The sequence below is a fragment of the Ambystoma mexicanum genome, chromosome 4p (genome assembly GCF_040938575.1).
Source record: "Ambystoma mexicanum isolate Mex_15411 chromosome 4p, UKY_AmexF1_1, whole genome shotgun sequence".
NCBI classification, from domain to species: Eukaryota; Metazoa; Chordata; class Amphibia; order Caudata; family Ambystomatidae; genus Ambystoma; species Ambystoma mexicanum.
The window spans coordinates 278,156,953-278,173,092 of NC_090927.1; the positions used below are offsets into that span (position 1 = coordinate 278,156,953).

At 44.3% G+C, this 16,140-nt stretch overlaps 1 protein-coding gene across 1 annotated transcript in view; it reads right to left on the reverse strand.

The window, feature by feature from the left end:
• Positions 1-16,140, reverse strand: part of LOC138452822 (adhesion G-protein coupled receptor F3-like) — a 496,652-nt gene that overhangs the window by 213,771 nt on the left and 266,741 nt on the right. The window contains exon 9 of the mRNA XM_069605163.1: positions 13,678-13,896. Coding sequence (XP_069461264.1) covers positions 13,678-13,896 — 219 coding nt within the window. The remainder of the gene's footprint in view (positions 1-13,677; positions 13,897-16,140) is intronic.

Genomic DNA, 16,140 nt, shown 5'->3' on the forward strand with positions numbered 1-16,140 from the left:
CCGGGAACACTTGCCTTTGACAAATGGCTTTGAATGCTTATGGGATGCCCTCCTTCTCTCAGCACAAACTAACGCGGATGCGGTCCGTTCGGAGCTCCAGCTCTCTCTTCAAAGTGGGTTCTCGTGGGATGCCGGGCATCCTCGTCGCCAAAATGAAGCATATACGGAGGCTGGGGAGTCATAGAAAATGCTTTATTTTCAAGTAAGTAATAAACCCGGCGCTCCGCACTGCGACTGCATACATCCACTCCTCATGCCTCTCTCAACGATCACTCCGAATCCCCCAACAATCCAAATAGCATTCCACACAAACATTCTATGCAGACGCAGTCAGGGAGCCCCATGAACATTAACAATAGGAATATGAATACAACAGGAAGATATTGCCTCTCTTTCAGGTGCACAAGAAGGGAGGACAGAATATGCCTCAAGTCGGCATTTACTGTCCCCTCAAAACTCTGGAATAATGGATGACAGTAGATCTCAAAGATATATAGAGGGGGACATTTCTGGCTCAGTTCCTGCCTGGGCAGCAAGAGTAGATGACATGTTCAGGGACTTGAAACATGATAAACAGGCCCTGAAAGTGCTCAGGGGTAGGGATGAATCGCTGCTGAATGAGTGCATCGAATTATTGAGCGGCTGTCGGGTGTTCTGCTGGGATTACAGGAGTCTCAATCTGACTGGAATACAGACCAGAGAGGTGAAACAACAATGGTTGGTGGAGTATGCCTGACCGTGCCAATGATGAAGGCGAAATTTCCAGAATTAAGGGTAGTTCATCATGATACTGATGAAAGCAAGACTCTAACTCACCAAAGGAGTGTGGAAAGAGTTCAACTGGGGTACCCAAGCATCTAAACGTATCCATACAGGATAAAGCGGATACCTGTCAGACTCTGGAGCATGTGGAGAATGGTACTAGTGGTACGGAAAGCCCTAAACAACCCAGTGGGCCATAAGGATATGATTTGGAAAGTGTTGACGTGCAACAGAGCGCAGCAGACAATAAGGCAGTGCGCTATAATGAGAGCCATAGCTGTACAAATACGGCACCTCCTGTGACAGATGCAGGCAGTATTAGCAGGGCGAAGCATCTCCTCAATCAAGGTTCAGCACTGCTGCCTGACACGCTCCAAGGCTGGAGGAACCTGAATCTTATCTGTGCTTTCAAGGCCCGTACTCACGGAAGCAAGACCCTCTTTTTCTCTTCTTCCTTCACTCTCCCTCTCCCCTGCTAATATCCTCCCTCTGACGCATTGTGACTGGCTGCCTGGTTCCTTCTTATTCTTAAAGGGCACAAGGCCCTCCTCACCCAGTCTACACCAGCACTTCTACCCCATCGAACCCCCCACTGCCTAACCTGCACTCGGCCTCCAGGGGTCCCTCACCTACACTAGCCTGGCTTGGCCTGCATCACCTTGTGCCCTTCAGCTCCATCCTAGCACTTGCTTGTGGACTTCACTCCCCTGCACTTTTGCATTCTCCCGGCACTTGTCCACCTGGCTTCCCCTGAGCATTCGCTTAGCCCAGGGGCCCTCTTCCCCCATGCCTCTTCCCCCTAGCACTTGCGCGCTCTCCACTCCGACCTGCACTTCCTTTCTCTCCTAGCACTTTCCGCTCGGACATGCACTTCTGCCCTCTTCCCCTGGACTTCCTGTTCTGCACATGCACAATCCGAATGTCACATTTGCTGTATATGCACAATATAAATACACAACAAATAAATAAATAAATATAACTCTTGTGAAGACTTATGAGAGCACTCACTTTGGCAGTGAATGACATAATCTGCAAAGTCTTTTCAACACTTCGGAACCTGTCTGTTTGCATGTTCTGTGGAAGATGTGGAAGATGTAGTGTGCAAGTTGGCTTTGCGAATAGGTGGATCCAATGGCTATTCACTTTTGTTATTTGTTTTCAGGAGACATGGTTGGAGGATGACTGCATTCTAAGGGAACTTTTTAACGGGTTTGAGGTATCCTCGATAAATGCAGAAAGGCCACTACAGGGGCGCTGGAGGAAGGGCCTGGTAACGTTGGCACGGAGTACCCTTCCAGGGCTGGTAGTAAAACATAAGCACTCAAACTTCGAAATATGTATTGATCATTATAACAAAAGCAGGTTCCAGGTCTAACCAAAACAGCTGTCAAGTATTCTCCAGGACGGTGAAACGCACCAGCTATGTGCTAATCTTCTGAGGGTTATGACCCGGATAGGACTAGTCTCTCCTGCGAGCAGCCTTTGGGCTTTGATCATGACAAATTGCTGCTCTCTTCAGCAGCTCCACATGGACGCAAAGGGAAAGATGATGCAGACTGTAGGCATGCCAAATGGGTGCTCAACTCTGAGTCGACGGAGGGTAACCCAAAAGGTTACATGAAAAAAAAACAATATAAGAAACTGTTTTTTTTTCTTTATAAACCAATTAATTAAATATTAACAGAAGAAATCAATGTACCAAAGAGATACAATAGACAATTATCCATACAATAATAATGAAAAATATATTGGAAAAAAAAGGGGGGGGGGGCAGAAATGGTGTGATGCAAAAGTCAAAAAGCAATAGCAATTCAAAACATTGACCTGAAAACAACCTTCTAGAAAACATTGGCATAGCAACAAACCAAGAAGCAAAAGACATGATACAAAATGGCCCCCATTTCCATGGATGCACCACCAGCCATATGTGCAATCTCATCTAATGTCTACCCCAAACCTATGCCGCTTCTGGAAGGTAAGAAGCACAACCATTGCAATCTACTTGCTAACCCATGCTGTACCGCAAGGCGCTTTAGACTACGTGCCCGTACTATGCAAGCCACTGTTAGATCACAGCCCATTCCCACGAGCACCCGTAATACCAGGCTATGCTCACGTACCGTGCAACCTGCTCTATCTGCCTACAAGGCCAGACTTCTCCGCCCAACCTCCAAGCCCACAGCCATCACAAGGACTGCCAATATAGCGGCTAATTGAGTATTTGACCGCACTTACAAACGTACCGCATCCATACTGAGTATGACTCCACAGCTGTCCACCACCACTTAAAATGGACCCTCCAGTGTAAATTCTGTGATGTGCAATTCTTCTACCACTATTTTACAAGCTATTATGCCAAATGTTATTTCACATGTGCCCACCACCACTGAAAATGAGCCCCCAGTGTAAAATCTGTGATGTGCAATTCTTCTACCACTATTTTGAATGCTATTATGCCAAATGCTATTTCACATGTGCCCACCCCCACTAAAAATGAGCCCCCCAGTGTAAAATATGTGATGTGCAATTCTTCTACCACTATTTTGAATGCTATTATGCCAAATGCTATTTCACATGTGCCCACCACCACTGGAAATGAGCCCCCCAGTGTAAAATCTGTGGTGTGCAACTCCCACAGCACAACCATGCCCTCCACCTCACCCCCCCATTCACCTCCACTGAGACGCCTCTGAACCCCATCTGAAATGCGCCATGATTAACGCCAGGTCAGTCAATGCTCATGCTCTAGACATCCACGACCTCCTAACCACCCATGACCTCGACTTTATAGTGATCCAGAAACCTGGTTGCATGAGGCCCTGCACTCTCCCTCACCCTACCCCCTGGGTACTCTATCAGTAGGCAAGATCGCCCCTCTAAAGGTGGAGGTGTAGCAATTATTGCCAGAGATTGCCTCTCAATCAGAAAGGTAGAGAAATCCATGCACAACAACAGCGACTACCTCCAAGTCAAATTAACCCTCTCTCCTCACTGCACCATTACTATGCACACTGTCTACCCCCCTCCAGGCCCAACAGGAGACTTTCAAGCCTCTTTCATTCACCTCCTCTCTGACAACCTCAAAAAACAGTCTAAAGCCATTCTCCTTGGGGATGTCAACCTAGGTCTCCTGGATAGCAAGGACCTAGCAGCCAATTCCCTTGACTCAGCGCTCAAGGCTCTGGGCTACAAGAACACCATCTTTAGCCCAACTCACACCCAGGGCAGAACCCTGGATTGGATCGCACAGCATAACTGCCCACTCATCATCACCGGTAACACTCCCACCCCATGGTCTGACCACCACATCATCACATTTAGCATCCTCACCACTAGCGCCCCCGCTACCACCCCGCCCCAACCCCTCCCACCCTGCCTCGCCAGAAGCTCCCGCCAGCTCACAAAGGAAAGGCTACTGCCCTTCCTCCAAGGCCCAGCCTTCAGACCACCTTTCTCCTCAGACCCAGAAACACTTGATAGCTGCCATCAAAGCAGCTATCAACTCCATTGCCCCTCTCAAACCCCGCAAATCTAAACCCACTACCCACTCTAACTCATGTTTCATCCAGGACCTCCTTACTCTCCGCAATGAGAAAAAGGTGGCACTCACACAGTGGCAAACATTCCACACTGACAAGGCTAAAATGATCTTTAAAGCTCAATCCATCAAATACAAAAAGGCAATCACCCAAGCAAAGGCCAAATCTTTTGAATCCAGAATCTCGGAAGCTCAATCTAGCACAAAAGAAATCTTCGCCATTTTTAGGGAACTCGAGACACCCACTCTCACCCCCCAGAATTTCACCAAAGACAAACCATGGTGTGATGACATACAAAAGGGCATGCAAACCAAGTTAAGCCTCCTCAAAAACAAAATACTAGCCACCAAACAAGCCCTTCCTAATAAACATATCCCTGTCCCACCACCTGCCCCGGACCCTCCCCAACCTTTCTCCTTCAAACCAATTCAGGAAAAAGACATCATCAACATAATGAGGAACATCAAACCCTCAAATTGCAAAGGGGATGCATGCCCGGCCCCCATTATCAAAGACTGCATTGAAGCGCTAGCACCCTTCCTTACAGCCTTCGTTAATGCCTCCTTTACCACAGGAAAAGTCCCCACCTCCCTCAAGGAAGCCTGGGTCCCCCCCCTCCTAAAAAAACCAACACTCGACCCCACCTCCCCTAACAACTACAGACCCATCACCACTGTCCCATTCCTCCTCAAAATACTGGACAAAGCAGCCTACCTGCAGGTTCAACACTTCATTGAAGAAAACAAACCCCTTGCACTGCGCCAATCTGGTTTCTGCCCCAGACACTGGACTGAAACCGCCCTTCTTGACCTGAAAAACCAGATGGACGATGCTAGAGACACGCGTAAACCAGCACTTCTCCTACTCCTTGACTTATCTGCGGCCTTCGACCTCGTAGATCATGACATCCTCTGCCACCACCTTTCCTCCACTGCCAACTTTTCCCCAGAGGCCACAGCTCACCTCCTTCTTACAAGACAGAACCATGCAAGTATTCTCCGACCTAGCCTCCGTCTCACCAACCATCATACTCTGCGGTGTGCCCCAAGGCTCTTGCCTCTCCCCTACCCTTTACAACATTTTCACACGTTGTAGACCCCTCTTCCTCCTACTCAACGCTATGGGCATCTCCTACACCAACTACGCCAACGATACACAGATCCCCCTCACCCTCACTGGAAACTATGACACCGACTCCCTGACCCTCAACAACCTCTACAACACCATCCAAGCCTGGATGGCAGACAATGGACTATGCCTCAACTCCGACAAGACTGAACTCCTCCTGGTAGGTTGTCCCGACTTGCTTAAAAAAACAAGACTCACAATTTAGCCACTTCATCATCGACACCATCAAAATTCCTGTCTCAGATTCTGTCAAAACTCTTGGAGTCTACCTGGATTCTAGCCTATACATGGACAGACAAGTCAATGCAATAGCCTCTGCAGCTGCATATCATGCTAAACTTATCAATGAAGTCAGACCCTTTCTCTCCAAAAAGAATTGCACCAACATAGCCAGAGCCATCAACGGCTCTAGGCTAGACTACTGCAATGTACTCTTTCTAGGAACCTTCAATAAAAACCTAGAGAGACTACAAGTCATGCAAAACAATGCTCTCCAGGCAGCCCAAGGCATTGGCTCCCAATCAAGGAAAGGATCATCTTTAAAGCTCTGACACTGTCCCACAAGTGCATTCACCTCAACGCTCCTGCCTACCACTCAAAAAGAATCCACCCCGTCTCCACCACCAGGCCAACTAGATCACCGTATACCAACATGCTCTCTGTGCCACTAGTAAAAAAAGCCATAGCAGGCGGATCCAGCTTCCCTTATCATGCACCCATTCACTGGAACGCTCTAACCCCCACGATCCGAGGTGAGGCCTACCTCACCACCTTCCGCAATGCTATGAAAACTATGCTCTTCACATAAGGCCCCGCACATTATCATGAATACTCACCACATGACCCAATGCATAAATTGTAACACAATGACCAATTGCAATGTCTGTAACACCAGTAGGATGTTCTGTAGTATTCATAATGTATCAACAACCGCCACTATGCCTGTACCTGTGTAACTAAGTTTTCTGCAAGTAACAGCGCCTCAATGCCCGTGGGCTGCTTGCGCGCTATTTTAATATAAATAAATAAATATGATGAGTAAATTGAAACATGCATGTCTACTTATCTGAATACGGGTTAACTCGACACAGGAAGCTCCAATGACTTACTAGCCCTTATCCAAAAAACCTTCCATATTTTATCAAAAATACGTCCTTCCCCTTTCACAGAATATATCACATTTTCAATATTGCTTGTGCGATACATCTCCTCCATCCACACGTTCAAGGTCGGGTGAACATCTGATTTCCAATTTCTCAGGATCATTTTTTTCACCATCATGGCCCCACGTAAAATCTATATAATCTGACGTTTCCCTAAATTGTCCAGCATGGTGGATTCCCCAAGGACTAGAGTCTCAATGTCAAATTCCAAATCTGCATTGACAACCTTTTTCATCAAACTTGTCACATCCGACCAGAAATTCCTCACCCTGTGACACTCCCAGAGCATATGTTCCATAGTGCCACGAAAGTGACCACATCCCAACAGCTGTCTGACTCTGTTGAATGTCATTCCTTAAGTCTTACTGGTGTCCAGAAAACTCTATTCAAGAGCATTACTTGTCTGGATCTCTCTCCAACATTCAGGGAAATTCTTTTAATATTCCTACATAAGTCACTCCGCCTCTCTGCAGTCATCTCTTCTCTCAGATAGCAAGACCTTTTGTCCTGGAGCTCCGCATTAGCATTAGTGAAACCAATCAACATTTTATACATTTTAGATGCTGAATGATCACTTCTGCCAATCTTTTGAATAGTTAGAGCCAAATCGGAGATAACCAAAGATTGAATGTTCACTGCTCTCCTTAACTTTCTGTATTCGTCATAAGTACCTGTAGGTAAATCAAACTCTAGTTTCAAAATCCAAAATGTTTTCCAAGTGGTGCCATCAAAAAGATCTTCGACTTTAACAATCTCTTCTGCGAACCACTCTGGCCAGAACAAGGTCTTATTGTTCAGTTTGATATCCGGGTTCAACCAGATTGATGACATACCCTTCTTACCAGGCATAAACCCGGCAGACTGTTCATATGATCTCCGTTGGTTCTAAGGAAACTTGTTAGAACAGAAACGTTTTCCCGATCTCTCGTGACAGTGGAAAGGAGAGCCCCAGGGCGCAAGGGGCCAGCACCCTTTGCCTCAGCCACGGCCCATTCATCTTCCATATCTTCCAAAAAGGGCAGGGCATGCCTCAAGGAAAATGCTTGATGATATAGTTCAAAATTTGGGACATTCAATCCCCCTCTGTCCTCTTGCAGCTGCAACTTCCATATTTTTAATCTCAGTGTTTTCTTACTCCATAAAAAGGTCTGCAGAATACTTGAAATCTTTTTCCAAATCCGTTTACAAGGGAGATCTTATTCAGAATGTAATTTAACTTTGGAGCTAAAATCATCTCAATAGCATTCATTTTCCTGCCAATGGATAGGCCAAGCTCACTCCAACGGTCCAATTCCAATCTTAATTTTTGCAGAATTATATCCAAATTCAGGTCCATCATGGTCCTCAGGTTCCCGGAGATCCAAATTCCCAAGTACTTCATTTGTGTCAGACACCATCTGAAACCTATGTTCACAAGTTCTCTACAATTAGTCAAGTGTGAACCTGGTAGAGCCTCCAATTTGGTCCAGTTGACTTTATAATTTGACAACAGGCCGAAATCTTCAATCAAGACCATCACTACTGGAAGAGAAGACACAAGTTCCTGGATGACCAACAGTAAATCATCGGCATACAGCCATAGTTTCTGGCATACTCCATTGTAATTGACGCCCACTATCTTGTCATTAGATCTAATCACCTCTGCCAAAGGTTCAATGGATATTATAAACAGCAGAGGAGATAAAGGACAGCCTTGCCTAGTCCCTCGTTGCAGTTCAAAACTTTCCGATATAACCCCATTTGTGTTGACCTCCGCAGTCTGGTTTGTATACAACAATTGAATCCAGCTTAAAAACTCAGGACCAAAATTCATCCTCTCCATGGTATTCATCATAAAACACCATCTCACAGGGTCAAATGCCTTCTCGGCGTCCAGAGACAAGGCAACAGCCTCCAACTCGTTCTTTTGACATACTTCCAGAGTAAGCAGCAGCTTTCTCATGTTGACAGAGGAGTGCCTTCCTTTAATGAAACCAGCCTGGTTAGGATGAATTATTCTAGGAAGCATCGTTTCCAACCTGCTCGCCAGGATCTTTGACAGAATTTTAGAATCGCAATTCAACAGGCTGATCAGCCTATAACTACTAGCATCCAGCTCAGGATGACCTTGTTTATGAAAAAGTGATATTGTGGCATGTCTCAAAGTTGCTGGTAGCAAACCCTTCAGTTTACTATCTTTAAATATCCCAGGTCCAATACCTCTTCCAGCATCCCTCGATAGAATTCGATCGGGAATCCGTCCGGGCCAGGACTCTTCCCAAAACTAAGCCTCCAAACAGGCTTTTTCACGTCATCAAGAGAGATCTCTGATTCCAGAATATTTTTCTCTGTATGCGACAAGTGTCTTAAGTCCATAGACTCAAAAAATTGCTTCATCCGGTCTGATTCTATTAGAGATTGTTCACTATACAAGTCTTTATAGAAGTTCCTGAATACGGCATTCATTTCAACTGGGTCTCTGGTCACACCTTGCCTGCCGTTAATAGCTTTAATTGTTCTTTTCGCCTCCCTCTGTTTCAGTCTATGGGCCAGTAGCCTGCCACACTTTTCACCTCCCTCATAATACCTGCATTTGGTTCTAAACATCATGAACTCTGCTTTTTCACTCAAAATCTTGTTCAAATCATATTTCATTTTGAGTAACTTGGTTGAAATCACTGCATCAAATCTACACATTATCCCCTTCTCCAGAACCTTAACTGAATTTTTCAACTTCTCAGTTTCCTCAACATTCTTCCTCTTATGAATTCCAGACAATTTCATTGCCACACCACGCATCACACATTTGAATGCCTCCCACACTGTGTTGGTTCCCACCTCACCATTCATGTTAGTTCTAATATACTCCTCAGCTTCTTTCACCAACACTTCCCTCAAACCTTCCTCTTTCATAATCATAGTGTTGAACTTCCAAACCGTGGATCTAATAGAGGCATAATTAAGAGACATATCTAACATGATAGGTGCGTGGTCAGAAATCACGATAGAGTCAATCACAAAATTCTCCACGTTCTGAGTCACCGCACCACTCGTCAACATGATGTCTAAACGAGAATATATATCATGTGCACTGGAGTGAAATGTGTATTCCCTCCCACACGGGTTCTTCAACCTTCAAACATCAGACAATCCAAAATCATCCATAAACAAGTGTAGGGAATCCCTGTCTCTTTTCCTACCATCCCTGCCCATTTAGCAACTCCTATCTAGAGCTAGATCAACCACCAGATTAAAGTCACCACAAATCAACAAATCTCTCGTATTTCCCATAGACAACAGTTTACGACGTAAGCCATGAAAGAAAACATCACTGTTCATATTTGGGCCATATATAAGAAACTGTTAAAGGACAAGAAGCAACAATTCACTGAAAAACAATGCAACAAGCTGGACGGGGAAATATAGGAGAGTAGTGTTAACGCGTTCCTTCTGAAGGGTGGTATCAAGAGGGTTTGAGGAAAAAGGTGAAGGAGACCCAGGCTCCATATCAAACATCAGTGTGGATAGCACATTTTGAAGAGGCCCTGTTTAAGGCAGAACCTGAGGTCTCCAAGAATAAAACCAAAGAATTGAGTACCCTTGAAAAGATGTATTTCACACAGAACAAAATTGTCATCCACATCCTGGAGATGAAAATTGGCAAAGCTGCAGGCCCTGATGGGGTAAGGCCTGAATTATATATATGGTTTTATGATTGGTGGGCCCCAGTGTTAAAGCACATTTTTAATGCAGTAACTCCAGGAGATGAATACCCAGTATCATGGAAGAGGAGTTTGCTAGTTCCTTTCTTTAAAAAAGGGTGCTTTAGCTGATCCCCACTGATATCGACCAATATCATTATTAGACGTCCCGAGTAAGATATATTCAGGCTGCTTGACAACGAGGCTGCAGAACTGGGCTTTAGAAAATAACGTCTTACCAGACAGCTTAGCTAGTTTTAGAAAGGGATTCTCCACACTAGATCAATGCCTGCTGTTGGATACCATAGTGAAGAAATATACTAAGATCAGAGGCAGTAAGGCATGTGCAGCTTTTCTTGACCTATCTAAGACCTCTGATTTGATTGATAGGAATCTGCTATTGAAGAAATTAGATCAAATGGTCGTCCCTGCAGCTAATTCAGTGAGTACATGTAGACACTTCTAGAACGGCAAATGAATATTCAGAGGATCTCTGTAATACTAGAGGGGTCACCGTATGCCCATTTTGATTTACTTTATTGTTATTGGATTTTAACCCACAGGAGGATTCAGTTAAGGTTATTCCGCCCAATTAAATGGGACCAAGTTTAGAGTCTTCCTCTACGCTGACAACACCATGATCTCACAGAAGTGGGTCTTCAGCCGAGTCTTGTATATGGAGGTGCATTTTTCAGGGACCACGGTCTGAAATTAAATGTATCAAAAACAAAGATGGTGGTCTTTGGAAAAGGTAGGACACTGGGTAAATAGGTCATTCATGAAAATGAAATAGAGGTAGTTAACCTTTACAAGTCTTTGGGGCAGGAGTTCTGGCAAGACGGCAGCTGGAACATGCATGGAAAGCTGACGGTGAAGAAGGCTGAGCTTTAAGGTCTCCACCCCTTTTCATCTTTACGATGCATAAATGCCTCTCAGTGTCAAAGCTTAACACTCACATGGCAATGTTACACGGGAGAAGCGAGCTATGGGGGTTTCCCTACGGCACACGGCTTGAGGTCATACAAAATATGGCTTTAAGGAAACATGTAGGATTATCGCTGGCAACACCTGGAGATGCACTACGACGTGAATTAGGTGTGTCTACTACAAGCTGCCAGGCATGGAACTGATTTGTACAGTTCTTTCTTAAAGTGCAGTTGGATTCCTCAACAAATCCCAATATAGGGAATGCCTATAATTATCTCCTGCACAAGGAAAGAATCAATGGTATCATTTGAAGAAGTTAACTGAGGTAGAGACCCTTAGCGCCATGACAAAATGGCAATGGAAAAGGTTGCTTAAGAAGAGGGCTGCACAGGAAGATTAGCAAAGTACCCACTTGCTCATTATGAAGTTGCCATCTCTAAGGCTCTATACTGAGGCCTGTACCAATGTAACAACACCGAACCTTGTAACTAAAATGAGATCACAAGGGTACAGGAGGGTTGTCCTCGTGATCAGATTAAATCCCCTCCTTGTGAAGACTAGAACAAGCTGGAAGGGCACACAAAGGCAATACACTTGTGGGCTCGGTAAGGACGAGAATCCTTTACATTTTTTATTGATTTGCAAGTTTTATATGACCTAAGAAGAGGATGGCTTAAGCCACATTTTCTTAAGAACTGTAACAGATCCTGTACTGGCGCTATGCTTTTATTTATGCATTCTATTGATGAGGAGTGTATGTACAATGTTTTAACATTTGTAAAAGAGACATTTTGAACAAGGTTTAGAGTTTTTGTTGAAGTTTTCTGTATTTGTATACATATTTTACTATATAGGTTAGAGTGTCATGTTGTAGTGTTAATGGTGTATACCGAATAAAACGTGTTTCTTGACTTAGGTTTGCCCTAGAGAGATATGTTTAAAAAGCTCATGAAAAGGAGAGAACGGATGAAAACGAATTCAGGAATATAAAAATGTGACAGTTACTTGAGCATTAAGCCCATGCGCCCGCGTCTTTCTGAGAGTGCAAAAATCACATAACACTCCTTTCTCCGTTTCCCAATGTAGTTATTGGGAGTTTTTATTATCACAACAGTGCCCTCTGTGGTAACACGTGTTTCGACGGGTTCTCCGTCTTTCTCAAATCAGGGCCAATGTTACTTGTTCTCGTTTTTATCTCTGTCTTGTGTTTCAAGTCACGGGTTAAATCCCAAGCTTCGGTTCTCGTTCTCGTACGAATGTGTCCTAGTTCACTTCATTCTGTCTCTAGCGCACTATGGAACTTTATGCGGTCGTATACGAAGCAAACATGTGGCAGTAGTGAGTTCCACAGGGAGGAGTCTTAATGTAGCGTTCTTACCCTGCAACGTGCATATTTTGATGGTGCCAGACCAGCAAGTTATGGGAAGTAGACGTCAGAGGTTGTCGGATGAAAGGGTGCATGACCATGAGAGTCTGAAAATCAATGTGTTGTTTCATTGGATGCCAGCTGAATGATTTCAAAGCCCAAGTGATCAGATACGATTTTTTCTCTTCAAGGCAAAGATGTGGTGGGCAGCAAGCTCCGGACTATCTGCATTATGGACATTTCCAAGAGACTGGTGATGTAGTTTGTGGGTGTCCATGATGCAACGGTGCGGAAGCAGTCGGGCATGTAGAAGCAACAATTGATGATCTTGGGAACCAGGAAGCGGTTGTCGAGGGTAGAATTCAAGGACTGTTTCAAGCAAATGTATACCATACTAGATGCATCAGCGGAAAAATGCTTTTAGATTGAAGTGTAAACAAGGAGCCTACTCTTCACTGAATCAGACAGATGGAGACAGGAAGAAGTGGTCATTTGTGCTCTAGGCTTCCTTCATGGGATTTCTCCTATCATTTTCTCTCTGCTTGTAACATACCAATTGCTGGAAACACTAGCACAGTTTTCCCCATCCCAAAACAAAAAAACACCTATTTCATAGAAATAGATGAGCTGTTTTGTGTAAAGAAATGTCATAAGCTTTTGTAGTGAAAAGATTACAAACAATCAGAGGGACACGGCCTAGAGTTAGGCTCACTAATGTTACTTAAGTGTGACTGCTTCTAGCTGGGGTTGCCTTATGGCACCTATGTGCATGCACAGTGTCTGCCAATGGGCAAACAGGGATTGGGCATGCACATACACTGGCTATAATGCGATTGCGTGCATACAGCATTATAGTAATTCACTTGAGTAGACTGTCTGATGAAAACATACAGAGAAGAAGATCTAAGCAGTGCAATGCATCAATGTCAGCTGGGCTCAAAGTATTTACTTTCTCTACATGCGAGGATAAGCAAGTGATCATGGGCGTAGACGCGTCAATACTCAAAGGGTTGCCAGGGATTCCAAACACAATTATGCAGTAAAAATGCTCAATGAAAAATAGACAAGAATGCAACAAGGTCATATTGAACGTTAAAACATATTTGACTAACCTTGTACTGCTGGTTTCTTTTCACTGGCATATGACCAATCGACGGTATAACTTTCGCCATCATCTTGGATGCAGCATTCCAATAAGAGGGACCCATTTTTGCTCCTAACACTTTGCTGAATTGGGGATCGTATTATTTCAGCGGGCAGTAGCACAACTTGTATATCTTTCTTGTCTTCATGTACCACTGAGCCAAGATAAAACTGGCAAACATACGTTCCTGGGTGGTATAAAGAATTATTTAGACAAGTTATACAACACATCAAAAATACTTCTAAAACATGTTGATCATAAATAAGAAAAGGGTGTGATATACTCTCATCAGTGCTCTTGTCAATTTGATTAACAATATTTCGTAGATATGAGGATCTACGAAGGACATAGAGATCATAGAGTGCCTGAGATCTCCATGGAATGATGGCGCTATCTCTGTGAATAGGAAAGCACTGGAGCAGAGCATGGTTTCTCTTCATGAGCAGGTGAACATGGGACAAATAAAATAATGTGTAGGCATTACAATACGGTGATGTACTTCACTGGTGATTCGCAACAATCTTGAAAGGTGCAGCATCACAGCGAGGTCATGACATTTGAGCGTGTGATCTACTACCATTTGTGGGCGGAGATAAAGTGTGCCACACACCTGATTTTAAAGGCTGTAAGGGTGCAGAAGTAAGACTCTGACACGGATTATTAGAAACTTTTATTCAAGTGTAGAATGGAAAGGAAACCCCTATTTTACCCCTACTCTAGGACGGGTTTCCCTGCCTGAACTGAAATAGCTAATGCCAGAGTGTTCAAAGCAAAAGTCCCAATGTTCAATGTCCGAATCCTAACTCTGTCCCTCACATCTAAGTTTAAACTAAAATGAAAGTTGGGTCTCTCCCGGCCCAAAAGACAGTTCTAGAATCTTCTGACCTTGAAGATTTGGGAATATCTCCCTTCTCTGGCCTTGATCAGGCTTCTCGTAAAGTTCAACAACTGTTGGGGGAAATCCCATCCCTTGTTGGCCCTTCTCAGGCTTCTTTTCTGCCCCTTGGTCTGTGACCCTGATTGACACCTTGAAACACTTTTAAAATATATGCCATGCACTGCCACTGTGAAGCACATGTTCATGGTGCCGATAGCTATGATTTATGCCATCTAGCACCTTTTACCATTATTATAGTCGCAAAGCGCTGGTAGTGAGAACGCCCTTAGTGGACCGAAGTCCAGAGTGTTGGAGATCAGGGACCAGGATTAGAATACGTGTGCACATTTGCCCAAGATAAGGATTAGCAGGGCTGGCTAGGCTCCAGTAGAAGCAACCCACGAAGGTCAGGCATGTGGATGGGTGCTGAGAGGGGTCAGGAGATGGCGTAAGTGCTAGAGACTTGCTATGTGTCCAGCTTCTCCGGATTTCTCTTAGGTCTTTGCTTCATACTGATGTCAGGGGTGTTGGTGGGTAATCTTGTACTCCTGAGACCCCCGGCCGGCCCATGGAGCCATGGTTTGCTCCGAAGTACTTTAAGACGAGATAGCTGCACCCTTGAGATGGATGGGGGTGCAGATCTATTACTCCAACACCAATCAATAAGGACAACTCAATGGTTTGGCAAAGGGAGTCTGTTTAATGACAAGTACAAAAAACAGGGAGTCATGGAAGTCAGTAGTGATGCGATCGTCCTTCTTGCTTCAACTCCAATGAACTTCATAAAAATCATAGCATTTATACTGAAAACTCGTCATAATTGATGTATAATACTCAAAAGTTAATATGCAAATCTATTGGCTAGGAAAAGGTAACTGTAATATAGGTACTATATCTTATATGGTAACTGAGTGAGGGGATTAGGTAAATACTGTCAGGTGGGCGTCTAAGCCCTTCCTTCAAAGATGACTACTGTAGACGTCACTAAAAGTACAACGTCCCATTGGTTCTCCTAACTATAGGACCCTAGATTATTTGGTCCATTGTGATTGGGTTGGCACTAACCCCATGCATACATTTCCACTTTGCTTAGCAGCACGCAGAATGGCCAGCCAGGTGCAGGGTGCCCCATAGTTATCCCGCCTTTCTCCAATTATGGTTACAATCAATTAACACTTCAGCAACTATGTGTCAATTATTTTACTGTGGTTGGCCTCAAAACTGCATCTTCTGTCTGGGAAAGATCTAATATCTCTTCCTGGCCTAGGTGTGAACCCGTGCTTCTCTGCGCTCGGCTCTAGGTTCTTTCAATTTGTGCATTTGATTCTTATTCAGCTTGCCACCTGCCTACGCCTCCTTATATTGACGTTTCAGAGACAGGATATTCTTTTCTTAAGTTTCAATTATATGTAGCTACTCTTTGTTCCTTCTATTGGTATGACCTTGGCTCTCCTGGCACGAGTTGCATCTGCCGAGTTTCGATTCAACCGTCTCTTCTCGTTTTGCTAGAATATGAATCTCTGCACATTCAGCCTTTTGATTCTGCTTCATTTG